A 27,244-nucleotide genomic window follows, 5' to 3' on the forward strand; every position below is an offset into this window, starting at 1 on the left:
ACATTTCATGAGAAGAGACCTGTGTCTACACCATTCAGCTATGAGCTCAATGGGATGACAACTCTTGTATCTGGATTTATGACTTCCTTTCTAGCATGTGGTTCAATTTAATACATATATGAACACACACACACACGCACATACACACATATCACTTTTCTCTCATTTTATAACTAATTAACAATTTATTAGGTCAGAATTTTGTAGATGAAGAGTCTGGGTCCACAAATGATGGCTTTCTTCTCAGGTTCCTCCATGGTTAAATAGGGCTGCCTTCTGTCTCTTCCAAGCTCATGGGGTTTGGCAGAAGGAGTTCCTCAGGTGGCAGTGCTGAGATCCCATGTCCTTGCTGGCTGTCAGCTCTCTCCTCCTAGAGCCTACCCACATTCCTTGCCACCTGGTCCCTGAAACTCCACAATCAAATTCAGATGCATTTTTCCATTTCAAATACTAATTATTTAAGAATTTCTCTGGGCTCTTTCTCTCTGACCAGTAGATCAAGATTTAATGTACCCCCCTTCTTAAAGTCAACAACTTTAATGATATCTGCAAAATCCCTTCACAGCAGAACCTGAATAATGTTTCAACAATTGAGAGAAGGTGTGTATATACTGTGGGAAGGAGTCCCCAGGCTTTTTTAGAACTCTAATTAACACAAAGTGTTCTTCTTAAATCATTTACCAAAGATTGATTGCACCTCAATTGGATATTTGGCATTGGGAGAGCATTTGGAAAATTTCACTTCTAAAAATCATCATATGACTTCAGGGAAGGAGATGATAGGAAACCTAGTCTCCCAGCTGCACTGAAACATTAGTGGCTTCCACTGTGTGTGCACCTTTGGAGTGTTATTGCTTGTAAAATGACCCAGAAGTACCTCCTAAAATGAAAAATTAATTTCAACTCCTGTTCCATGGATTCTCATAGTACATAACCTAAGCCGCAAATTTTCATTGAAGTAATGTTTCCCTTGGATCATGCCCGTTCTGCTTTCACGCTCTGTTTCGTTAGTCTTTATTAAATATCCAGGCCCATCTTTTCCCAATCCTGTTCATTTTCTGAAGTGCTCTTCCCTGGGTTTGAAGGACAGCCCCCTCCTCTATTCATGCATTAGGCCAACTCTCCCCTACTTGAAGACAATGTTTCCTTACTCCACATTTCACATGGACCCCTTTGGGCCAGTTACCCTGCATGACACATCCTTTTTTATCATCCTGTCATCCATGATGACTTTAAATTTTTGAATGTGTGTAAGAATGTGAAGGAAATTCTGTTGCACTGATGCAGGAAACCTTTCAATTAAGTAGTAGAAATTCAAGCAAAATAAAGAATGTATATTAAATGCAACTTCATGGAAGAGGAGGAAAAAATACATGGGTGGAAAGATCAAACCTGAATTAATTATTAACATCTTCTAAATATAAATACATGGTGGGCCAAGAACAGGGTGGATTGTAGATGAGAAGGAATTCCTTCTCTGATGAGGTGGGTATGTGCAGCACCATTCCTGAATGCTGGGAGGGGACCCTCTCCTAAGGTAAAGTGCTCATAGGAAATGAACTTCTTAATTAGAATTAGAACAATACATGCCTTAGGACATTCCACATCATGGAAAACCTCAGGAGCTTTGGAAAAAGTCTGCAGGAAAAGTTATACTCATGATATTGGAAAAATTTTTTATGCATATAATTGTTAAAGTGTCCTAAATTGTCTCTTACCTTGACTGTTCGTGCAGAGGGTTGATCCTGAAATGGACCAGGTTCACATGGCCCTACCTTTCCTGAGTAACAGCTTAGCTCAAAGGAGGAAATCTCAAAGAAGCAGTTTAGAAATGGCTGCAGAAAAGTTAAAACGAATCGTTTTACTTGTTCACAATTTAATGTCCTGTGTCTAGAAGTGTTCATGATATTGTTATTTGCATTATTCTGAAAGTATCATTAGTTTCAGTTAGGCATAAATGAAGAAAGGCTCTATCAGACCTTGGGAGCTGAAGCCATTTTACGTATGACCACTAGGTGGAGATGTTACACTTCAGGTCTGCTAATCACTAAATTAGTGATTTTAGAAAGTGGTCGACTTAAATGATAGCTCTAAGGGTAACTTGTAAATATTTGATGATTACTTCCTGGGAGTAATATTGTATTAGGGGCAAAAGAGAGGACTTGTTTTGGATGTATTAAGTGAGGCTCCTTTGGGATGTTAAAATTTAGAATAGAGTGAGTTAGATACACAATACGTGTACTACATCGTAATCTATCCAATGATATGAGGATATTCCACATAGGTTTTGGTACCGTATTTATAACATTTAATTACGTTCTGATATTACACTTACAGATGCATGTATTTTCTTACAAATTCCTTCTGTTTTCAAGATGGGTGCAATTGGTTTGAAAGAGTACAATTGGGGATAAAATATTTCATTTTCCGAATTCTTATGAATATTGTTGAAAGTTGTGGTGCTAGGTTGATTTCCTGCCTTTTGCAAGTATGTAGTTAACATTTCCTGTGGTCATGATATTTTAATCTCCATCCATAATTTATCTTTCCAACTCACTGCACGGGTACGTTTGACTTTATACTCTCTATTGATTTGCATATGCTCCTCGGGGACTTGGTTGTCTGCTCAGGGCTCTATTAATGCAGTTTCCCTAGAGATGGGAACTGAGTACATCACACAGGTGAGCAAGATGATGTCACATTCCCAACTGCCAATCCTGCTGTTACTCTGGACCTCAGGTGAGAGGTTTAGAAGAGTATTATGTTTATATTTGGAGAATGGTTTTAACATGCAGAGTGAGAAAACCATTTCATCTAAAGAATATCTGAATATATATGATAAATAAGAAAACCTATATTTAGATACATATTTTATACATATGTGATTGAATGTATGATCAATGTTCTTTTCTGGTTGCAGGTGTCAGTGGGGACATCGTGATGACCCAGTCTCCAGGCTCTGTGGCTGCATCTGCAGGAGAGACCGTCACCCTCAGGTGCAAGGCCAGTCAGAGTATTAGCAGCAACTTAGCCTGGTACCACCAGAAACCACGCCAGGCTCCTAAACTGCTCATATATAGTGCATCCAACCGGCCATCTGGGGTCCCTGATCGATTCAGTGGCGGTGGGTCTGGGACAGATTTCACTCTCACCATCAGCAGATTCCAGCCTGAAGATCTGGGAGATTATTACTGTTAGCAACACCAGAGCTCTCCTCACACAGTGCTTCAACCTCGAACACAAACCTCCTCCCCAGGGCTGTAGTGTAGTCAGTCTTGCGGTACCAGCTGCTTCCTCCTCAAATAGACTTGAATATGTTTGCTTCCTCCCTCTGTCTGAGAAACTACGTCCTATAGGGGACTGTACCATAGAAATCTTTTTTTCACTTGGCCATATCAAATATCAGGGTGAATTGACCCTCTAGGCTAGGGTTTTTTAAACTTTACAACCTGATGAAATGATTCTCTATTCCTTGTATCTCCTTAATGTTTAAAAATTCATCATCTTCTTTCTTCTCCCCCATCATCCTCCTACAACTGGTCATTCCCAAGATTAAATCCTTGATCCTTCATATTCAAAACTTCCCCTGTGGAAGGTCATTTTCCTCCCTTACTCTTTCCTTCCCTGGACTCATTGTCATCCAAGCCTTTCTTTTCAGTGTCACAAAAGATGATTACATTTGCTACTCTACCTTGTTTTTTTATTTAGATAACTATTTTCATTGTAATTGCCATCAAATAGTAATTGTGGGTGCCTTAATATACTATACTCATTGAAGAAGAATGCTTTGGTTATAAGGGATGATGCTCAGCCAATGACATATGTTGATTTCAGTTTGGATATAAAATTTTCCAGTGGGCTTCTTATTCCTGCGATTGCCATGCTATTTCTATAGTTTTCTTATAAAATGGCTGAACCATCAAACTTGCCAAAAATTAAATGTGTTCTATGTTGTTGTAAGGTCTGTGTTTACTTCATCTTATTCCCATATATTTGAAAGGACACGTAGAAAATTTTATTCTTTACAATATTACCTAACATTGTATGTTCCATCTGTTTAAAAAAAAAAACAATTCAAATAGAACATATGTATTTTTGATGGTGTGAAACAGTGTGAACCTCGGTAAAGTAGGATCTTAAGGTGAATCCATTCTGTGGATGTAACCTATTGTAGATAGGTGGGACACCTTGAGGTGGTTACTTCAGTTCATGCCTGGATCACTGTGAGTCTCAGTCCCTTTACTTGAGTCTTTTATAAGAGAATGAGATTTAAACAAAGAAGGGGAAAGCCATGGCAGCAAGAATCTGAAGCAATGAATCCTGAAAGTTATGGAAAAAAGAAGCAGATGCCTCCATGTGTCTTGCCATGTGACAGAGGATTCGAGCATCACTGGCAGCTGGTCTTTGGGGAGAAAGCATTACCTGATGATGCCTTGATTTAGACATTTTTCTCAGTCTCAAAATTGTAAGCTTGTACGTTAATAAATACCTCTTGTGAAAGCCAATCCATTTCAGTCTAACTACAACAGTCTATATCCAAATATTTATAAAATAACTGAAAGTCTGCCTCTTTTTATAAAGCCCTTTTACTTTTCTGCATGTCTTTCAGCTATTCTCATTCTTTCATGGCTACTCTCTAATTCTTCAGCTTTACCCTTCTAGAAATGTGTGAGACTTTTCCCCCTGAACTCTTTCACCAATTGTCAACTTTCTTTCTTACCATCCTTAAAACTGCTGTAACCTGAACACTTCAGATAAATTTATTTATTTATTAATTAATTTATTTTATTTATTTCTCTCCTCTCACTGCCCACTCCCCCTCACTCCATTGCCTGCTCTCTGCATTCATTCCCTGTGTATTCTTCTGTGTCTGCTTGTATTCTTATCAGCAGCACCAGGAATCTGTCTCTTTTTGTTGTGTCATCTTGCTGTGTCAGCTCTCCGTGTGTATAGTGCTACTCCTGGGCAGGCTTGCTTTTTTTGCACAGGGCAGCTCTCCTTATGGGGCACATTGCTTGTGTGTGGGGCTTCCCTACATGGGGGACACCCCAGAGTGGCATGGCACTCCTTGCATGCCTCAGCACTGTGCATGGGCCAGCTTACCCCATGAGCCAGGAGGCCCTGGGTTTGAACCCTGCACCTCCTAAGTGGTAGGCAGACAATCTACAAGTTGATTCAAATCCACTTCCCTGAATAAAATGTAATTAACACATTATTCTCAGTGTACTAGTGGAAATACTCTGAATATTCTAGTATTATTTCTGAAATTTCTTCGTAAATATTTTGGTGGATGAAATTTAGTTTCACCGAATATCTCATTAAATCAGAGGAGAATACACTGAACTCTCTGACACACATAACTGTACTTTACTCTTAGTAATGAAAGGTATTTTCATCATTGAATCCATGTCATTCATTCACACAATGAACATTTATTGAATGGTTCCTCTGTCTTTTGCAAAGTTCTCTCCTATCATTGTAGTTAATGAGATAAAAACACATATGAAAAATATACACTAGGCCATTTTTTAGTGCTAGGTTAAAAAATAAATCAGGTCTGGGGAGGAGACTGTGGCTTAGAATGAATAGCAATTTAAAAGATGAAAATATGTCAGTTGGCCACTGTCATGTAAGATACCATGCCCATCACCAGTGTCATAAAGCGTTAGCTGGTGAGTTTTTGGTGAGCTGTGCATTTTGTTCATATGGGAGCCTCACTGACTCATCAGGGCCTTCTCTTGGTGTATAGTTATCTGGCAGGTCCCCTGAGGTCTGTGTGTTCTAAGCTCAATCATCTTTGATCTCCTTCACCTGCTCCTCAGCTGGCCATCAGGCTGACTTTGGGTTGCCTACACCACATGTCTTTAACCACCTGGCAGACTAATTCTAGATTCTTCTGATGGCTATTTTCATGCTCCGAAAGATGAAATGAAAGCCCATTTCAGAGTGTTTCATTCCCTGATGGATCAACTACCTCTTCCCTGTGCCTCCCTTATCTAAACTTTCCTATTTTGACTCCTCATTCTCCTTCCCTTCCTCTGGTCCCTGTTACTGTCCTCCACATATGACATAAAGGTATAATCCTCACCAGCACAGGCTCACACTCTCCTCTGGAGGTCTTGTCTGTCACTCTCCCTCCTTACCTACTGGACCCTCTGTTGGGTCAGGCCCTTCTGCTCAGTGTCCCCTGATTGTATTTTACAGAACTACCTCAATACCTTTGATGTGCCCTCCATTTTATTTTGAAAATAAGAGAAAATTTAAAAAGATTGAACATTATCTGTCTTTGTCATTCTCTTCCTGTTAAAGGCCATCCCACAATTTTCTAATCCTACTTATAAATACGTGCAAATTTTGTACATCTTTAACAGTTTCTGCCCATGTGTCCTCAAGTAAATTACTTAACCTCCCAGTGTGAAGGTTTTCTCAGATATAAAGTGTTTATTCTAATTGTCCCTATTTCGTGAGGATGTCTTGAGGCAAAATGAGTCAACACACTCAACACTCATAACAGGTTATGAGCCAAACCTGATACATATAAAACCCTCATTTCCAATGATTGATAGGCTTTTCATGTCTCTTTTTAAAATCCCTCAATTATTCATCAATTATTAATGATTAAATTAGTTTTTTTGTGGCTGCTTTAACAAATTGAAAAAAAAAAAACTTGATAACTCACAATAGCAGAATTCAAATCACTCACACTTTTGGAAGCCAGAGAATTGAAATCAGTATTTCAGGGCTGCAATCAAGGGTTCTATAAGGCCAAACTTTTGGAAGCTCTTCATATATTCCATGACTCTACGAGCTCATGGAGGCTGCCAGAAATTTTGTTTTGAGACTTCATTACTCCAGCTTTCAAGTCCAGCATCTTCAAATTACTCTATGCTCTTTTCTCTCTTGCATTTTTATGTTAGTCTGCCAAATTATCCTGTATCCCTTTTATAGGAGTACACGTGATAGTATTTTTGCCTAACCTGAAGTCCCAGGATAATGTCTCCATCTCAAACTAAACAAAGTACCATGAATGTTTCATATGACGTAGCATGCATGGGCACCAGAATTTAAGACAAGGTATTTTCAGGCTGGTGTTCAGTGTATAGTGTGTTTTCTTCAACCTCAGTGATGTCCATTTATCCCATATGCAAAATAACCTGTCCTAATCCCAACATGCCCAAATATCCAAACAAATTATAGCCTCAACTCAATTCCCAAGCCTCATCTAAATATCATGTCCTGAACAGTCACAAGTCACCATCTAAATTGTCTAAATTAGATAAATTAGGTAGGCATTACATTCGCAGTAGGGTCCAATCTGGGGTAAATTAATTTCTGTCTGTCGACCAGAAACAAGAAAAGAATTTCACTCACTACAAAATACCCTGGTGGGGCACGCATAGTATAAATATTGCAGACATCCTAATTCCAAAAGGGAGAAGATGAAAGGAAGAAAGGAAGCACTGCTTCCAAGCAATTTTGAAATCCTGAAGTTCTTTTAGGTTCACTGCCTGGAGTCATCTCTATAACCAAGGGATTGCCCTTTGTGACACATCTCTGCCCTCTGGACCTCTGGCTTTGGCTTCTGTACCCAAGTCTCTGGCCTCTGAGCCCATGTTTGTTATAACTCTCCCTGCAGAGCTGACCTCTGTCTTATCAGGTGTAGATTGAAGTACATATATATTCTTTTTTTCTTTTTTTTTTTTAATTTTTAAAATTGATTTTGTAATAATATTACATTAAAAATATATATGTGAGGTCCCATTCAACCCCCCCCACCCCACCTCTCCCCCCCCCCCCCCCCCCCAGCGACACTCGTTCCCATCATCATGACACATCCATTGGATTTAGTAAGTACATCTTTGGTCACCTCTGCACCTCATAGTCAATGGTCCACATCATGGCCCATACTCTCCTCCATTCCATCCAGTGGGCCCTGTGAGGATTTACAATGTCTGGTGATTGCCTCTGAAGCACCATCCAGGGCAGCTCCATGTCCCAAAGACTCCTCCACCTCTCATCTCTTCCTGCCTTTCCCCATACCCATCATCCACCATGTCCACTTTTCCCAATCCAATGCCACCTCTTCTATGTGGACATTGGATTGGTTGTGTCCATTGCACCTCTATGACAAGAGGAGGCTCAGATTCCACAATGGATGTTGGATGCAATCCTCCCACTTTCAGTTGTAATCACTCTAGGCTCCATGGTGTGGTGGTTGTCCTTCTTCAACTCCATCTTAGCTGAGTGTGATAAGTCCAATAAATCATATTGTAGGTGCTGGAGTCTGTTGAGGCTCAGGACCTGGCTATCACATTGTCAGTCCAGAGATTCAAATCCGCTAAATATATCTTAAACCCCAACATTAACTGCACCTCCATCACCTTAGCATGAAAGTCTTATGAAGGAAGATCCAATCTGAGTCCAGATTCATCACACATAAACACCAGTTCCAAAAAGGGGCCATCTGCCCTGGTAGTTAACCCCATCAGCCATGACCATAACTCCCATGGGTCTCTTTAGCCCTCGAAGGAACCGATATCTGGGGGTTGTATCTGCTTTATCTGTCTCTCTGACTCTGCTCAGTTGTGCATGAGGGCAATCCTTCTGCCAGCCTCCAGACTCTTTTTTAGAAACTCGTAGCCATATAAACTCAATTCTCTTTTCCATTTCCCCCTTACTTTAGGTCAAACAGCATTTTAAAGTCATGTTATTTTATGTAGACAGGGATATTCTGCTGATCCACATTGAACCTTCCGTATAAGGTCATTTTCCAGTTGCATCATCAGTTGGTAGTTGATAGTGGTCCCTCGGTGCCAGGGAGGCTCATCCCCGGGTGTCATGTCCCACGCTGGGGGGAAGGCATTGCATTTACATGCTGAGTTTGGCTTTGAGACTGGCCACATTTGAGTAACATGAAGGCTGACAGGAGGAAATTCCCAGGCACAATGTTGCTCTAGGCCTTGTTCTTATTTTAGGCTTATCAGCTCGCAAGCATAGTCATTAGCATCAGGGGCTCACTGTTGAACCCTCACTCCCTCCCGGTCCCCGCCGCTGTACCTGGGAGACTATCGCTGCTCCCCTAGGGACCACGACAGAACACCATTGGCCAGGAACCCAGTACCCCCCCTGCTGTGGTTTTTAATTGTTGCCACTATGAGTATATCCAAACATTACCATGCACCCTGGACATATGTTCTGTACAGCTCCCTGTCAGCCATATATTACCTGTCATTGGTATCCCATACCAGTATCCCTCCATTGCCATTGTTGAAACACTCTGTGATCCAGAACTCCCCGAAATTTGAAGCCCAATATAATCATTGTCAGTATTCCTGTCTGTATGGGCATATTGTAGTTAGGACATTGAATATGTTATTTGAGTTAAGGTGTGGCTGATATGATTGGAAGGGGGCCTTAATCCAGATCATTGGATTCTATTATAAGCATGGTAACTTTCATTCAAAATATAGAAGCCACAGGGAGGATCCATAAGATGGAAGTCAACAGAAACCAGAAGAGAAAGAAGAGGACATTGCTATGAAGGCAAGGCAGGGAGAGTAGCCAAGGAACCTCAAGGATCTCTGGTAGCCAGCACTGGAATGTTGTAGAGATTAGGGAGAAGCATTGCTTTGCTGCTTTCTTAGTGGTGGATTTTTTCCTAACCACAAAACAGTGAGCCTATAAATTCTCAGTGTCCAAGCCATCCCATTCTGTAGTACCTATGATAGTAGCCTGGGAAAATAAGGTATCATACCTTGTTTTTCTTCAAAGGGTTTTTGAAGTTCATAGTTTTATCAGTATGTAGAATTTTGTAATTCCACAGCCTTCTTTAATTTTGTCCTCTTGTTGTCTCTTTCACCTCAGCATACAGTATTTTTGATAATATAACATTCTCAAAAATATTCTAGTTTAGAAGAACAAAATCAATAATGAGTGGAGGGACTATGGATAAGGAGTCTGGAATTTCATAAATCCTGAGGACCTCTAACAGGCCTTTGTCCTAAACTAGGAAAGTTTGGTTACAACTGGATTCTATTAGAGGGATATGTACAAAAAACAAGTGCATTAGGATCAAATAAATGGGAACTTTGCGATATTTCCAATTCCTCACAATATCCTCAAATATATTTCTACATACATTTTTTTTTAAAAGATGCATAACCTGAGAGAACAACCAATAGATGGGGCCGAGTAAGGAGCATCTAGAGTCATCTCCTGCTACATGGCGGAGTTAGTAAATGCTCAGAGCTCTTGAGATAGCTGAAGAACCTGCCTGGGGGCTTCAAGAGACCAGAAGTGCATCCTGCAACATTTCTGAAGGAATGAAAAGAGGAGGTTGCCCATCTGCAGATAAAACTCAGGAGCAGAGCATTCCAAGCTATGGGGCTGGTGCCCATCCTCCAATGGAGGCATAAACCACCTGGGGAGCTGTTCTGCAGCTGAAATTGAAAGCTCCACTTCCAAAATATGGGGGAGGAAGAGATGGTTGGGCACTAACTTCAGTTACTGATGAGTAAATTCAGTGAGTAGAAGTACAACCCTAAGAACAGCTAAAGTTTGAAATTGTCCAAGTGAGAAAGAAGCTGGTATCTGCCATCTTAACTCTGCGCCTGGCATGAGGGGAAGTAGGCAGGACTGAAAATCACAGTGCTGGTGGGGGCCAGATTCTTTCTATCCAGGCCATATTGCAGGTCTAGCCTAGGGCCCAGTGCCACATCCAGCAGGGAGGAAGTTGGTGGACCCATGGCAGCCTCTCTAGGAAATTACTGGCCAAGTCTCAGAGCCATTTGGTCATGCTAAGTTGGCAATGCAAATCACCCAGAAGCAATTCTGTGGCTGGAATTGGAAACTCCATTCCCAAGAACAGGGGAGGAGGAGATGTTTGGCCACCGCTTTCAGGTACTGATTAGGAAATATGGCTAAAGTATAATCCTAAGAACATCTAAAGTTTGAAATTGTCAAAGTCTGAAAGAGGCTGTTACCCTCCACTTTGATGCGGTCCCCAGCGCAAAGGGAAACTGGGCAGAACAAAAATCACATTGACTGTAGGATACAGGTTATTTCACCCACATCACCCTGCAGCTTTAGCCCAGTCTTCAGCCTCACCTCTTGCAGGGAGGATGTTGGTGGGCCCTGCACAAGTCTATCCAGGTAACCGCAGGTACATTAGGCTGGCAAAGACTGAATAATGGGAAGTCTGCTGGGGCAAATGTGGTCATCTTTGGACCCAAACTGCACAGACTGTTTCCCACACCTGCAGCTCTCCCCAACCCAAAGCAAGGGAGAAAGGGGTGTGAAGCTTCATTAGTCTCTCTGGGCAACTACAGTCTAGGCTTGCACAACTTGTATTATTCCACATAGCTGTGACTTTGTCCCTACCCCTGGAGAAAGTTGGGAAAAGCTGCATTGGTATCTGGAGCGATGAGCGTAGCTTCAACCTCCATACCTTATAACATTAACTACATCCTTGGCTCCTACTACACAACCAGCAAGGGGGAAAGGGCACGAAGCCCTAAACTAAAGAGAAAAACTACACCCAGAATAAATACTGTAGTAAGCCAGATGCCAAGACACCAACAAAAACTTTAATCCACACCAAAAAACAGAAAGATATGGCCCAGTTAAAGGAACAAGTTAAGCCTCCAGATGATATAAAGGAGTTGAGACAACTAATCATATATGTTCAAATAAATCTCCTTAATAAATTCAATGAGATGGCTAAAGAGATTATGGATACTAAGAAGATATGGATGATCACAAATTAAAATTTGAAAGCATATATAAAAAACCTGATCTTTTGGGAATGAATGGTACAATAAGTCAAATTTAAAAATATTGGAATCATAAATTGCAAATTTGAGGAGACAGAAGAAAGGTTTGGTGAGCTTAAAAAATGTGCAATAAAAGAGCAGATGAAGAAAAGAATGGAAAAAATTGAACAGGGTCTCAGGGAAATAATGACATGAAAAATTGTGCAAACATACATGTCATGAATGTCCCAGAAGGAGAAGAGAAGGGAAAAGGGGAAGAAGGAATATTAGAAGAAATTATGGTAGAAATTTTCCCAACCCTATTGAAGGACATAGACATCCATGTCTAAGAAGCCCAATGTACTCCCTTTCCAAATATTTTAAATAGACCAACTTCAGGACACACACTGACCAAAATGCCCAATGCCAATGTCTCAGAGAGAATTCTGAGAACAATATAAAAGCAATGCATAAAAAATAAGGATACCCAATAAGATAGAGTGCTAATTTCTCACAAGAAACCATCGAGGCAGGAAGACAGTGCTATGATATATTTATAATATTACAAGAGTAAAACTTACATTCAAGGATCTTACCAAATGCAATGGATGTACCATGAAGATGGGAGTGAGTGTTGCTGGGGGGGGGGATGGTGGGGTGGGGGTGGTGGGGTTGAATGGGACCTCATATTGTTTTTTCAATGTAATATTTTTACAAAATCAATTAAAAAATTTTAAAAAAAAGGATCTTATATTTGGTAAGATTTTATTTCAAAAATGAGCGCGAGTTTAGAATATCAGTGATAAACAGAAACTGGGACAATTTCTAAAGAAGAGACCAGATTTTCAGGAAATACTAAGGGTGTCCTAGAACATGAAAAGACAGGAGAGAGAGGCTTGGAAGAGAGTCTAGAAATGAAGATTATATCAATAAAAGTACCAAATGTCAAAAGAGTGTTGAAAATAGAATATGGCAGATAACACTCAAATAGGCAGGAATAAACTTAAGCAATGATGTAAAGCACTAGTATTCAGAAAACTGCAACTCAATGTTAAAAGAAATCAAAAAAGGCCTAAATAAATGGAAAACCATTCCATGCTCATTCATTGGAAGACTAAATATAATTAAGATGTTAATTTCGCTCTAATTTATATATAGATTCAATGCAATCCTGTAAAATTTCCACCAGCATTTAAAAAAATCAAAAATACAATTATCAAATTTATTTGGAAGGGTATGGGGTCCTGAATAGCCAGAAACTTTTAAAAAGGAAAAGCAATCTGTCATGTCCAGATTTTAAAGCATGTTATCTAGCTACAGTGGTAAAACAGCTTGGTACTGGCATAAAAACAGACATATAGAAAAATGGATCCAAACTTCAGAAACAGACCTTCACATGTATGGTCAAGTGATTTTTGACTAGCCTGTCAAAACTACACATCTTGGTCAGAACAGTCCATTCAAGAAATGATGCTGAAAGTATGATATCTATAGCCAAAAGAAGAAATGAGGGCCCCTAGCTCACATGTTATCCAAAAATTAACTCAAAATTGATTAAAAAAACTAAAAATAAAGCCAAGAACCATTAGCTTTCTAGAAGAAAATGTAAGAAAATATCTTCAAGACATGGTGTTAGATGGTGGTATCTCAAAGGAAATAAGAGGAAGCCAGGGACGGGCTACTGATGTTTAATGTATGTAGAAGTTTTAATTAGCTTTACAGTATAAGTGCAGAAACGTATAGAGTGGATGATAATACATAGTGATTAATAGATTATAAAAAGAGTTGTGGCTGAAAATGGATGTCTAGGGATATAAGAGCCAATTGACAGAATGCTAGAGAATATTTTAGGATCTGATTAGCACAGTAAATCAAGAGATGGATGAGAAATGTGGTTGATGGTACAAATGCAAAAGTGTCCTTTGTTAGCTAGGGCAAATGTACATCACTAATGCAGGGTGATGGGAATGTCGGGAAGCATGGGAAAATAACAGCTGGAGTGAACTATGGATTGTGGTTAGCAGTAATAATATAATATTCTTGCATCTATGCAAAAAATGTACTTTGTTAATAATGGGGAAGTATGCAAAATGTGGGCCAAATGTACACTATGTAGGCGGTAATATTCAGAGGACATTATCTTACCTGTAACAAATACGCTGCCACTGTGTGGTGTGTTGCTAAAGGGATGTTGTTTGGGAACTCTGCACATGTGCATGATTGTGTTATAAGATTACAACTTATGTAGTAAAAATATATTTAAAAAATAATAACACAGTGGTTTTTTGGGAAAATACACCAAATATAAGATAATTACTATAATTAGTAGTAAGATTTTCACAATACTCTTTCCTACTGTGTCACAAGCATCTCGTAAGAATGCAAGGTGTTTGTGGTGGGCCAATGTATGAGCCTCCTTTATGATGTTATGCATGTTTGCTATCTATGTGCACAACTTTTAATATACACTTGCTGTTTTTGTATCTTCATATATAATTGATACAATTATAATAATAGGGTGTGTTGGGGAAAATATTTTGGTTAGTAGTAATATATTGACAATGCTCTTTAATAAATACTTAAAAATGTTTAACAACAATGCAAGTTTGGTTGTAGGGTGAGGTACAAGAATCCTGTATGATGTTACATATTTTTGTTTTGTAAGTTCACAATTATTACTATACATGTATTGTTTATGATGAATGATATATTTCAATAAAGTGAAAAAATGTGCATAACCTGAAAACAATTTCATAGACTGAAATAACTGTTGGCTTAATGTTGTCTGTTCATTCAACAGGAACTTTTAAGTGGCATCTCTTTGCTTGACTCAGAGAGAATTTGCTACAAAGCAGTATAAAAAACCAGAATTTGGAATATTTGAGTTCCTGACAGACCTGCATGGAAGCTTCCCTGAAGTCTATAAGATAAAACAAGCTAGGATCAATTCAATCTAAAATTTGATTAAAAAGATGGGTTGACAATCCAATGTCCACAGAGAAAATGTGGAATGGGTGTGGGAAGGGTAGCCATGGTGGCTGCTGGGTTTGGGGAATGGGAGGAAGAGATGAGATGTGGAGGCGTTTTCGGGACGTGGAGTTGTCCTGGGTGGTGCTTCACGGACAATTACAGGACATTGTAGACCCCCCCAGGGCCCACTGGATGGAACGGGGGAGAGTGTGGGCTATGATGAGGACCATTGACTACGGGGTGCAGTGATGTTCAGAGATGTACTTACTGGGTGCAATGGATGTCTCATGATGATGGGAGACAGTGTTGCTGTGGGGGGAGTGGGGGTGGGGGCGGTGGGGTTGATTGGGACCTCATATTTTTTTAATGTAATTCGTAAAAATAAATAATTTTAATTAAAAAAAAAGATGGGTTGAAATCTATTTGGTAGCTATAGATATTCTTCTTAAAGTAAATAAAAAATGTCTTTTAAGCAACTATTGCTTGTATGATGGATGAAGTATGTATAGCAGGTTAAATAGTGTAACAACAGTGCATTATATATGTTTTTATTTTATATTAGAAAAAATAAGTAAAATATTTTTGAAAATTTAATATCTGATATGAAGGAGTATCAGGTATTAAATGTGCACATGTCTTCTCTCCATTTCACGTATCATTAGACAAGAGGGTCCCCCATGGATCTTTCCAGGGTAGTCTCATCTCCGTTCCTCATTTCTGCTCCTTGTTTGAAGTGATCCATATACATATGCCTAATGTCTTTCAACTTGCAAAAGTTTTCAAATCTCCCTTGACCTTATGTTCAGTTCATTCTTTCTTTACAGATCATGAATTAATTTTAGCATCTTTTGTTCTAGACAGATGGAATATTACCCAAATCATAATTCCAGTTCCTTTTTACTTAACAGTTATTTTTTCACTTTACCATTTTCCCTTTCTTCTGTAGTTTGCATATGTAGCAAGATGAACATGGGACATGGCGTCAACTCTTCGCTTGGAAATCTCCTAGGCTAAGTGTGGAAGTTTATTGATTTCAAGTTCTGCTTTTCACACAAAATACTCTTAGACAAAATTCAGCAATGTTCTGCTTCTATATACAAGGATTATCATATTTCCTTTTTAAGGTAACAGCTCATCATTTCCTCTGAGCCCACAATGGAAGCAAATATCTATATTTCTAACAATGTTCTGCTTAAAGAAATCTATGCTTTATCAGAGGTCTCAAAATTCTTCCAGTCTTTACCCATAAACCGTTTTGATTGTCACTTCCACATATTTGGTATTTGTTATAGAACCATCCATGCTTGGTACTAAAATCCGTCAGGATTCCACCACAGAAATAAAACATAAGACCTATATTAAGAGCCTTATTGCAATGAATAATTTGATTGTTGTGGCTGAGTTTGTTCAGTCCTCAAGCCTCCTAATTCCTGTCTTTACTGTCTTAATACCACTTTATTTTCTATTTGTTGTCAAATGTCCCTCCTGTAAGAATATATGTGATGCCATTGGGGGCCCAGGGTTTTGATCCAGGCAATTCTCCCATCTGAAGTTATAAGTTAATCACATCCGCAGAAATTTCATAGATGAGGTAACTCATATAGGTTCCCAGGATTAGGATTGTTGAATAGGATCTCCTTCAGATGACTACAAACACACAGAAATATATCTTCAGACCTCACGAGGCCTCTAGGATCTTCTCCTTGACTAATTCTGTGTGACCATTGCTTGGACATTTGCTATCTTTGTCTCTGGGACTATCACTCATAAGGTATTGTTACTTTTTTAATCTTCTCAGTTCAGTCATCTTGTAAGTTGTTGATAATCAGCCTGGGGGAGGGAATGGTTAGAGGCATGATTGGGACTTGAGGGATGACATGACGGAAAATGTTGGGTATGAAAATGACTTTTGACGAAGGGGTTACATTTCCAACTACCACTCTTAATTCTCCATTTTTGCAGACGTCCATGGATTACTTCCCTAAGATGTCTGTAATTAGTTCACTATTGGATTGAGTAAAACCATAACAGGATTTAGGTTATAGGTAGTCAGTTGTAGTCAGTTGATCGGCACCAACTACAGTTCTGGTAAAACTATGAGGAGAAGCTTGTGAACAAAGATCACATCTGAGTCCAGCTACATCACACAGAAACACAAATTCCAAAGTAGGGCAAACTGAGAAGGCACTGAACTCGATCTGCCATGACCGAAGAACCTATGTGTTTTTGAAGCCCTCAGAAGAACCAAGAGCTGGGGTTGTATCTACTTTATCTGTCTCTGGGACTCTGCTGAGGTGTGCATAAGGGCAACCCCACTGATAATCTCTTGGCTCTTCTGGAGAATCATAGCCATATAAACTCATTTGTCCTTTCCATTTCCACCATTTATTCAGGTCAAAAAGCATTTTTAACTCCTGGTGTTATAAGTAGATTGAGATATTCTGCTGGTCCGAGTTGACCCTTTTATTCAAGGTAATTTTCTAGTTATATCATCAGCTGGTACTTGGTAGTAATCCCTCAGCACCAGGGAGGCTCATGCCCTGGAGTCATGTCCCACGCTGGGGGAAGGCAACACATTTACACGCTGAGTTTGGCATTGAGACTAGCCACATTTGAGCAACATGGAAGCTCTCAGGAGGTAACTCTTAGGCGCCCTGCAGCTCTAGGCCTTGTTCTTATTTCAGGTGCACAGGCTCACAAGCATAGTCATTAGTATCAAGGGCTCATTGTTGGACCTTCATTCTTTTTTGGTCTTTCCCGTTGCACTTGGGGGATTGTTCTAGTGTATTTTAAAATTCATTTATTGATTTCATTCCAATAAGATTTGCTATTTTTCTATGTATGCATTCAAATTCTTCTTTGTTCTCATCCAATGTCTACTTAATATCCTTAATCTCTTTCGCCATCTCAATGAGTTTATTAAGGAGATTTATTTAAACAACTATAATTAGTTGTTTCAACTTCTTTATGCCATCTGGAGGCATATCTTGCTTCTTTTTCTGGGTCATATCTTCCTGTTTCTTAGCGTGGGTAGAAATTTTTTGTTGGTACCTCGATGTCTGGCTTCCTAGAGTATTCATTCTGAGTGCAGTTTTGCTCTTTATTTTAGGGTTTTCTTGCCCTTTCTCCCTTGCTGGTTGTGTAGTAGGAGCCAAGGATGCACTTGGTGTTGTGAGCTGTGGAGGCTCAAGGAGCCCTCAGTGCCCCAGAGACTGATGAAATTTCTTCCACATTTCTTCTTGCCAGGTGTTTGGACCAAGCTACATCTGTGTATAATAATCCAAGTTGTGTAGTTCTAGACTGTGATTGCCCAGTTAGACTTACAAAGTTTTAAGTGCCTTTCTCCTCTTCCTGGGGCTGGGATGGAGCTACAGGTGGGGGGAGCAATGTATGTATTACAGGTCCAAGGAGACTGCAGTTGTCTTGTACATATCATGCTATTCTGTTAGTGCTAGCCAAATACACTGTCATTTACCTGGAAAGGCTGTTGCAGGGCCCGACAAGTTCTCCCTGCTAGATGTGGGGTTGAAGCTTAGGCTTGGACTGAGGGCAACCTGGTTGAAAGATACCTGTCCCTTTAATCACGGTGATTTTCAGTGAGCCTGCTTGTCCTCATGCTGTGTTCATAGTCAAAGTGGAGGTTACCAGTCACTTTCTGACTTGGACATTTAAAAATCTTTAGCTATTTTTAGAGTTATACTCTAGCCATCCAAATTCATTAATCAATAGCTGAAATCAGTGGTCAACCATCTCTTCCTCCTTGTTTTTGGGAAATGGAGATATAAATTCCAGCCACAGGATAGCCCCTGAGGTGGCCTGTGTGGCCAAGGAGGATGATCACCAGCCTCCTTGGTGTGGCCTATATTTTCCTGGATAGACTGGTGCATGCCTTTCCAGTTATGTCCCCGCCAGAGGTGGGGCTGGGGTTTATGCTATAACTGCAATTTGGTCAGAATGGAATGAAGCTAGTCCCTACCAGCACTGCAATATTCAGTACATGCTGCTTCCCCTTGTGCCAGAGGTGGAGTTAAAATGGTGTTACTGGTCTCTTTCTGACGTGGACAGGTTCAAACTTTACCTCTTCTAAGGATTATAAGATAGCACACCAGATTTACTGATCAGCATCTTAAGTTGGTACACAACCCTCTCTTCCTTCCCCATTTTTGGGAGGTGGAGCTTCCAATTCCAGGCACGGAATTACTCCTTAGGCAGTACATGCAGCTGGTGGAAGATGGGCACCAGCCTCTGGGATGTGGAGTGCCTTACTCTTAAATCTTCTCTGCAGGTGGGGAGTATCCTCCTTCCATCTGCAGATGGGGAGTATCCTCCTTCCAATCTTTCCACGATGTTGCATGATGACCTTCTTGTCTCCTGGAGCCACCCAACAGGTGCTTTAGATAGCTCTGGGTGATTACTAACTGTCTGTAGCATGAGCTGACTATAGGAGCTCCTTACTCTCCACCATCTTGCTGGTTCTATTTCTCCTTACTTATATACTTGTATGCAGGAAGAAGTCATATGATGTGCATTCTCTAAAAACACTAAGATGGAAAACAGTAATCACATTTAGCAATTTATTTATAGTTGCTAGATTCACACAATTTGGACATAACATGTAGAAATTTTTCTAATATGCATCTCTGAGTCTAAAATATTTAGACTGAGTCCTCTGCCATGATGGGGGCAGCAGATATCTTCAACCTCCAATGTCTCATGACTGGCATCCAGCATTGATGTTGCCATCAGGAGTGTCCACCATCCATCTGTGGTAGGAGTGGGATCAAGTCTTTCTCTTTTTGTGATGTCCCAGACTGTGTTAATGCCATCTAATTTCCAACACATTTCCTATGCTGCCCCAGCTTGTGATCAGATCTGTAAGCCAAGGATATTCATTTTATACTTTCATTTTTGCTTAGCAAAACCCACTCCATTTCTGTTGTTTGCATCCAAGAGACCAATCCCTAAAATATTTTTCATATTTAGTAGCATTACCCTGTATCAAAATTTATTTCCCCTTGAATATTTATGGCTATGGTGACCTATTTTCATTTCTGCAAATTTATGAAATAGCAAAAAAAATCTAAAGTTACTCATAAGTTTATTGCTTATAATTCTGTTTTACTTGTAAATAAATTTTACATAATTGATTTATATCATTTATTTGTTTATCTTTTCATTCATATACTTATTATACAAATACTAGTTGCTATCTCATACAGTTCTGGTACTCTTTTTTTGTACTAGGGTTACAATAATGGCTGTTAGTGAATAACCTGACATTTGGAGGAGAGAGGATGGGAGATAAACCCAACAAAATACAGGATCTTTCCATCTCAGTGTATTGATCCTATCAGGACTCCCTTACCTTGTCAACTAGGTGACAGTGCCTTCAGGGATGGGGCAATGCTTTCCAGGAAGCTTTGTATGCTCTAAATCAGCATTCACTCTATGGTGCTATTTCTACCCTAGCTGGGATTCACAATCCCGGAATCAAGGGGTGGAAGTGCGAGGGGCACCAGTCACTAATACCCTAGTTATCCACAGAATTGTGTCCTATGCCTAGAAGTGTTCATATCATTATCTGCTTAGTTCTAAAATTATCATTAGTTTTGGATAGGAATAAATGAACTGCTCTATCAGACCTTGGGAGCTGAAGCCATTTTACCTATGACCACTAGGTGGAGGTGTTCCACTTCAGTTCTGCTAATCAGGTCATTAGCGGTTTTAGAAAGTGGTCGATTTAAATGACAGTGCTTAGGGTGACTTGTAAGTATCTGGTGACTCATTTCTGGGAGTATTATTTGTATTAAGGGCAATACGAAGGTCTTGTTTTGGATATATTAAGTGAGGTGCCTTTGGGATGTTGAAGAGGAGCTTCAAATATCTGTTTAAAATCTAGACTGAGATAGATACACCATACGTGCACTGCATCTTAATATATCCAATGATATGAGTATATTTCACCTAGATTTGGGAACCATAGTTACAACATTTAATTAAGTTCTGTTTTACACTTACAGATGCATGTATTTTCTTACAAATTCCTTTTGTTTTCAAAATGGGTGCAGTTGATTTGAAAGAGTAAAATTGCTGATAAAATATTTCATTTTCCAAATTGTGCTGATTATTGTTGACAGTTGTGGTGTTAAGTTGATTTCTTGCCTTTTGCAGGAGTGTAGTTACATTTCCTGTACTCACAATATTTTTATCTCTTTCCATTATTTATCTTCACAACTCACTGCACAGGTACATTTGCCTTTATTCTCTCTATTGATTTGCATATGCTCCTCAGGGACTCGGTTGTCTGCTCAGATCTCTATTAATGCAGTTTCCCTTGAAATGCTGACTGAGTACATCAGTTGGGCGAGCAAGATGATGTCACATTCCCAACTGCTCATCCTGCTGGTATTCTGGGCCTCAGATGAGAGATTTAGAAGGGTATTATCTTTATAAGTTTTGAGAATGGTTTTAACATGCAGAGCGAGCAAACCATTTCATCTAAAGCAGATCTGAATATATATGATAAATAAGAAAACTTACATTTAGATACATATTTTATACATTCATAATTTAATGAATGATCTATGTTCTTTTCTGGTTGCAGGTGCCAGTGGGGACATCGTGATGACCCAGTCTCCAGGCTCTGTGGCTGCATCTGTAGGAGAGACCGTCACCCTCAAGTGCAAGGCCAGTCAGAGTGTTTACAGCAGCTTATACTGGTACCACCAGAAACCAGGCCAGGCTCCTAAACTGCTCATCTATGGTGCATCCAACCGGCCATCTGGAGTCCCTGATCGATTCAGTGGCAGTGGGTCTGGGAGAGATTTCACTCTCACCATCAGCAGACTCCAACCTGAAGATCTGGGAGATTATTACTGTCAGCAAAGTAGCAGCTATCCTCCCACAGTGCTTCAACCTCGAACACAAACCTCCTCCCCAGGGCTGTAGGGCAGTGAGTCTTGCAGCACCAGCTGCTTCCTCCTCAAATAGACTTGAATATGTTTGCTTCCTCCATCTGTCTGAGAAACAGACAGGGAAGGGTACTATAGAAATCTTTTTTTCTCTTAGCCAGATCTAGTGACAGGGTGAGTTGACCCTCTAGGCTAGGGTCTTTTAAACTTTACAACCTGATGGATTGATTATCTATTCATTGTATCTCCTTCATGTTTAAAAATTTATCATCTTCTTTCCTTATCCCTTCCATATTCTTCCTTCTCCCCCATTATCCTCCAACTCTGGTCCTTCCCAAGATTAAATCCTTGATCCGTCACATTCAAAACTTCCCCTATGGAAGGTCATTTACCTCCTTAACTCATTTCATTCACTGGACCTTTTGCCATTCATGCCTTTCTTTTCATTTTCACAAAAGATTATTTGATTTGCTACTCTACCTTCCTTTTTAATTTAGATAATCATTTTCATTTCTTATTGCCATCAAATAGTAATTATGGGTGCCTTAATATACTATACTTATTTAAGACTGCTTAGGTTATAAGGGATGATGCTCAGCCAATGAAATATGTTGATTTCAGTTTGGCCGCTGCTCTGTGGCTGGAATTGAAAGCTCCACTTTCAAAATATGGGGGAGGAAGAGATGGTTGGGCACCAATCTCAGCTACTGATAAGTAAATTCGCTGGACAAAAATATAACCCTAAGGACAGTTAAGTTTGAAATTGTTCAAGTGAGAAAGAGGCCGGTACCTGGCATCTTAACTCAGCACCTGGCAGAGGGAAAGCTGGGATGACTGAAAATCACAGTGCTGGTGGGGACCAGCTTTGTTCCATCCAGGCCATATTGCAGGTCTAGCCTAGGCCCCAGCCCCACCTCTACAGGGAGGAAGCTGGGGGACCTGCGGCAGCCTCTCTAGGAAATACAGGCCAAGTCTCAGAGGCATTTGATCACCCGAACTTGACAATGCAAGTGACCCTGGAGGAATTCTGTGGCTGGAATTGGAAGGTTCATTCCCAAAAGCAGGGGGTGGGGAAGGGATGTTTGGCCACTGCTTGCAGCTACTGATGAGTAAAATTGGCTCACTAAAGTATAGAGCACTAAGAACATCTAAAGTTTGAAACTGTTGAAGTCTGAAAGAGGCCTTTGTCCTCCATTTTGATCCTGCCCCCAGTGTGAGGGGAAAATCGGCTGAACAAAATCACAGTGACTGTAGGAACCAGTTTTTTTCACCCAGATCACCCTGAAGCCTTAGCTCAGGCTTCAGCCCAACCTCTGGCAGGGAGGAGGCTGGCGGGCTCTGCACAAGCCTATCAAGGTAACCACAGGAACATTTGACTGGCAAAGACTGAATAATTGGAAGTCTACCAGGGCAACTGTGGTCATCTTTGGACCTGAACTGCATAGATTGTTGCCCACACCTACAGCTCCTCCCCTACCCAAGGCAAGGGGGAACAGGGTGTGAACCTTCATCAGTCTCTCTGGGCAGCTACAGTCTAGGCCAGCACAACTTGTATTATTCTACATAGCTGTGACTTTGTCCCTACTCCTGGCAAAGGAGAAAGTTGGGAGAAGCTTCCTTGGTACCTGGTGCAATGAGGGCAGCTTCAGCCTCCATATCTTGTAACACCAACTACATCCTTGGCTCTTACTGCACAACCAGCAAGGGAGAAAGGGCAGGAAGCATGAAACTAATGAGAAAAACTACACCTAGAATAAATACTCTAGTAAGCCAGATGCCGAGATACAACCAAAAATTATAATCCACACCAAGAAACAGGAAGAAATGGCCCAGTTAAAATAACAAGATAAGCCTCCAGATGACATAAAGAAGTTGAGGCAACTAGTCATAGATGTTCAAACAAATCTCCTTAATAAATTCAATGAGATGGTTAAAGAGATTAAGGATGTTAAGAAGATACTGGATGAGCGCCAAGTAAAATTTGAAGGCATACATTGAAAAAAGCAGATCTTATGGGAATGAATGGTGCAATATGTCAAATTTAAAAATATTGGAATCACAAATTGCAGACTTGAGGAAGGAAAATAAATGATTGGTGAGCTTAAAAAATGGCCTCTGATCCAGTCTCAAAGCCAAACTCAGCATGTAAATGCAATGCATTCCCCCCAGCATGGGACATGACACCTGGGGATGAGCCTCCCTGGCACTGAGGGATCACTACCAAGTACCAGCTGATGATGTAACTAGAAAATGACCTTGAATTAAAGGTTCAACGCGGACCAGCAGAATATCCCTGTCTACATATAATAACAGGAGTTTAAAATGCTGTTTGACCTAATGTAAGGGAGAAATGGAAAGGAGAAATGAGTTTATATGGCTATGAGTCTCTAAAAAAGAGTCTGGAGGTTGTCAGAAGGAATGCCCTTATGCACACCTGAGCAGAGTCTCAGAGACAGATAAAGTACATACAACCCCAGGTATTGGTTCTTTTGAGGGCTAAAGAGACCCACAGGTTCTATGGTCATGGCAGATGGGGTTCACTGCCATGTCAGTTGGCTCTTCTTTGGAGCTGGTGTTTCTGCATGATGGAGCTGGACACAGATGGGATCTCTTGTCACAAGACTTTCATGCTACTTTATTGGAATTGTAGTTGGTGCTGGGGTTTAAGATATATCTAGGGGATTTGAATCTCTGGACTGACAATATGATAGCCAGGCCCTGAGCCTCAACAGACTTCAGCTCCTACACTCTGGTTTATTGGACTTACCCCACTCAGCTAACATGGAGTTGAAGAAGGTCAACCACCACACCATGGAGCCTAGAGTGCCTACAACTGAAAGCAGGAGGATTGCATCCAGTATCCATGTGGAATCTAAGCCTCCTCTTGACATAGATGTGCAATGGACACAACCAATCTAAGGTCCACAGAGAAAATGTTGCATTGGTGTGGGAAAAGTGGCCATGGTGGTTGCTGGGTGCGGGGAATGGGAGGAAGAGATGAGATGTGGAGGTGTTTTTGGGGCTTGGAGTTGTCCTGGGTGGTGCTTCAGGGACAATTACCAGACATTGTAGATCCTCCCAGGGCCCACTGGATGGACTGTGGTAGAGTATGGGCTATGATGTGAACCATTGACTGTGAGGCGCTACGATGCCCAGAGATGTACTTACCAGGTGCAGTGGATGTGTCATGATGATGGGAGAGAGTGTTACTGTGGGGGGAGTGGGGGTGGGGGCGGTGGGGTTGAATGGGACCTCATATTTTTTTAATGTAATATTTTTTAAAAATGAATAAAAAAATTAAAAAAAAACAAAAAAACCCTAAAATCTTGATTAGTATTGGTGGCAAAGAATAACTTGGTAATAATAAAACCTGTCTAAAGGCCATCACAAGGTGCATATTTAAGTAAATGGTAATGAAAAGCTATTTTGATTCTATTGGGAATCTTCCATTTTCATTTTAATAATGAAAAATAGTTTTTTTTTTCTCCCTCTATTACTGAAGTAAAATACCTGCTATTATCTTCATGGTAAAATTGTATAAGTAAACAAAGTCATTTAATATATGATGTGTTACATTAAAATGTTTAAAATGTTTTCTCCCATTGTGTGGGTTCTCTTTTTACTTTCTTGACAAACTCCTTTGAGATGCAGAAGGCTTTAATTTTGAGGAAGTCCCATTTATCTATTTGTTCTTTTGCTGCTCATGCTTTTGTTGTGATGTTCATGAAGCCATTTCCTATTACAAGGTCCTGTAGATGTTTCCCTACACTGCTTTCCAAGATCTTTATGGTCTTGGCTCTTATATTTATATGTGGGGGATGTTAGAACTTGAAAGATAAAAAGAATGAGTAGAGAGTGAAGGGTCCTGGGAAATTATGTATGATTGTGAGGCAAGATTCAGCACCCTTATGAGGTAAGTGGTCATAAATTTAAAGTGAGACAAGTTAGAACGTTTCTCCAACCACAGAGACATGGATATGGGCATGTGAAGTGTGGGGTTTTTACCATGGGTAGGGTTTTGCTGGATGAAGATAATAAAATACAGGAAGGGCAAGTGATTTCTTGATGTGTGTAAGGGAATCATTATTAAGCAGCATCACAGAATTTAATCTGGGTAAGGAGGGAAGTGAGAATATAAGGCATTAGGGAAAATGAAAATAGATTTGTTAAAATATATTTTTCAGAAAAAGTAAAATCATGATTTTCCTAAGGATATAAAAAATTTGTGTTAAAATTTTTATTTTACTCATATGATATGAGGGAACCAGACAGAGATTATATCTTGTTGAAAGGAAAACTCAATACAGCACAGATTTATATGGAATAAAGGAATGTAAAGATGAATTACAAATGGAGACATAATGATACTTTAAAGGAAAAAAATAAGATATTTATTTTTATTCATTTAAATTTATACTGAAGAGGAATGTTACAATATTGCAAAGGGTTAGAGTGTTCAATTTGATTTTATCTTATTCCTAAAGAGTTCTTTCCCTTTCAGTTTTTAAAAATCAATTTTATTGCTACATATTTTTAAACAAATAAATTTTATTGATACATGCTAATAAAGCATACAATTCACCCAAATTGTACAATCACTGGTATTTGGCTTAATTACATAGTTGTGCATTCATCACTACAATCATTATTAGAGTATTTGCAGACTCTAATAATGATTGCTAGGTGAGTCTGCAGGTAACCTCTGGTTTAGGCAGAGCTTGGTGCACAACAGGGACACTGGAGATTTCATGGCTTACTTTGTCCTTTCCTAGAGATCCTGAGAAGCAGCTGGGGGCAGATAGACCTGCTCAACTCTACCATTAGCTTGGTCCAATCTCTCTTCCTATAGAAGTCAGAGGACCTGGAGGGAGAGCAGGAGCCAAACTCCCTAGGCACCAGGAGCTGCAGTGAGGCACTACTGCATCATGTCACCCAGGGACGTCTCTGCCCACCACAGGGGTGCTGTGAGCATGCCCATCCCAGTAGGAGGGAAAGGAGGGAAGCAGGCAGTGAGCACAACCTTGAGGGATCTGCCTCGGCTTCCTGAACCAGAAAGGCAAGCCAAAGGAGAAAAGAACTCTGGTACCTGCACTGTGCACCTAGCACACAGGAGAGGAAATCTCAGAGAAGCAGGATTAGAGTGGATGCAGAGATATTGTTTATTGTCTGTCCCTCCCAGTAAAATGAAAGCGTTATGATGTCAGGGCTTCTTTTTCATTTCTTCCTAAGTTAATATCCTAAGTTTAAAAATGTTCCTGATGTTTTCTGCATAAGTCTAGAAATATCACTGATTTTGGGTGGGAGTGAATGAAGAACCTGCTCTATGAAATCTTAGGAGCTGAAGCCATTTTACCTATCACCAGTAGGTGGTGAGGCTGCACTTTAGGTTACTAATTACTTTGTTTGACAAACTGACCTAAAGGACAGTGCTAAGGGTGACATCTAAGTATCTCGTTGCTCATTTTCAGAGATAGTATTTGCTATGAGGGCAATGCAGGGGTCTGATTCTGGATATAATGAATAACTGGAGAGGAGTTAGCAGCAATTCTTTTGGGATTCAGGTCTCAACCAGCATATGAACAATTCGAAGACATTAGACTCTGAGAGATACAT

General features: G+C 40.1%; 1 gene segment (V, D, J or C); it reads left to right on the top strand.

The window, feature by feature from the left end:
• Positions 1 to 2,664: 2,664 nt before the first annotated feature.
• On the top strand, positions 2,665 to 3,211 carry LOC101418494 (immunoglobulin kappa variable 3-20-like). The segment is given in 2 exon segments: positions 2,665 to 2,739; positions 2,921 to 3,211. Coding segments are annotated over 2 exon segments (327 nt in total).
• Positions 3,212 to 27,244: the final 24,033 nt, after the last annotated feature.

This window comes from Dasypus novemcinctus, chromosome 17 (assembly GCF_030445035.2).
Source record: "Dasypus novemcinctus isolate mDasNov1 chromosome 17, mDasNov1.1.hap2, whole genome shotgun sequence".
NCBI lineage: Eukaryota > Metazoa > Chordata > Mammalia > Cingulata > Dasypodidae > Dasypus > Dasypus novemcinctus.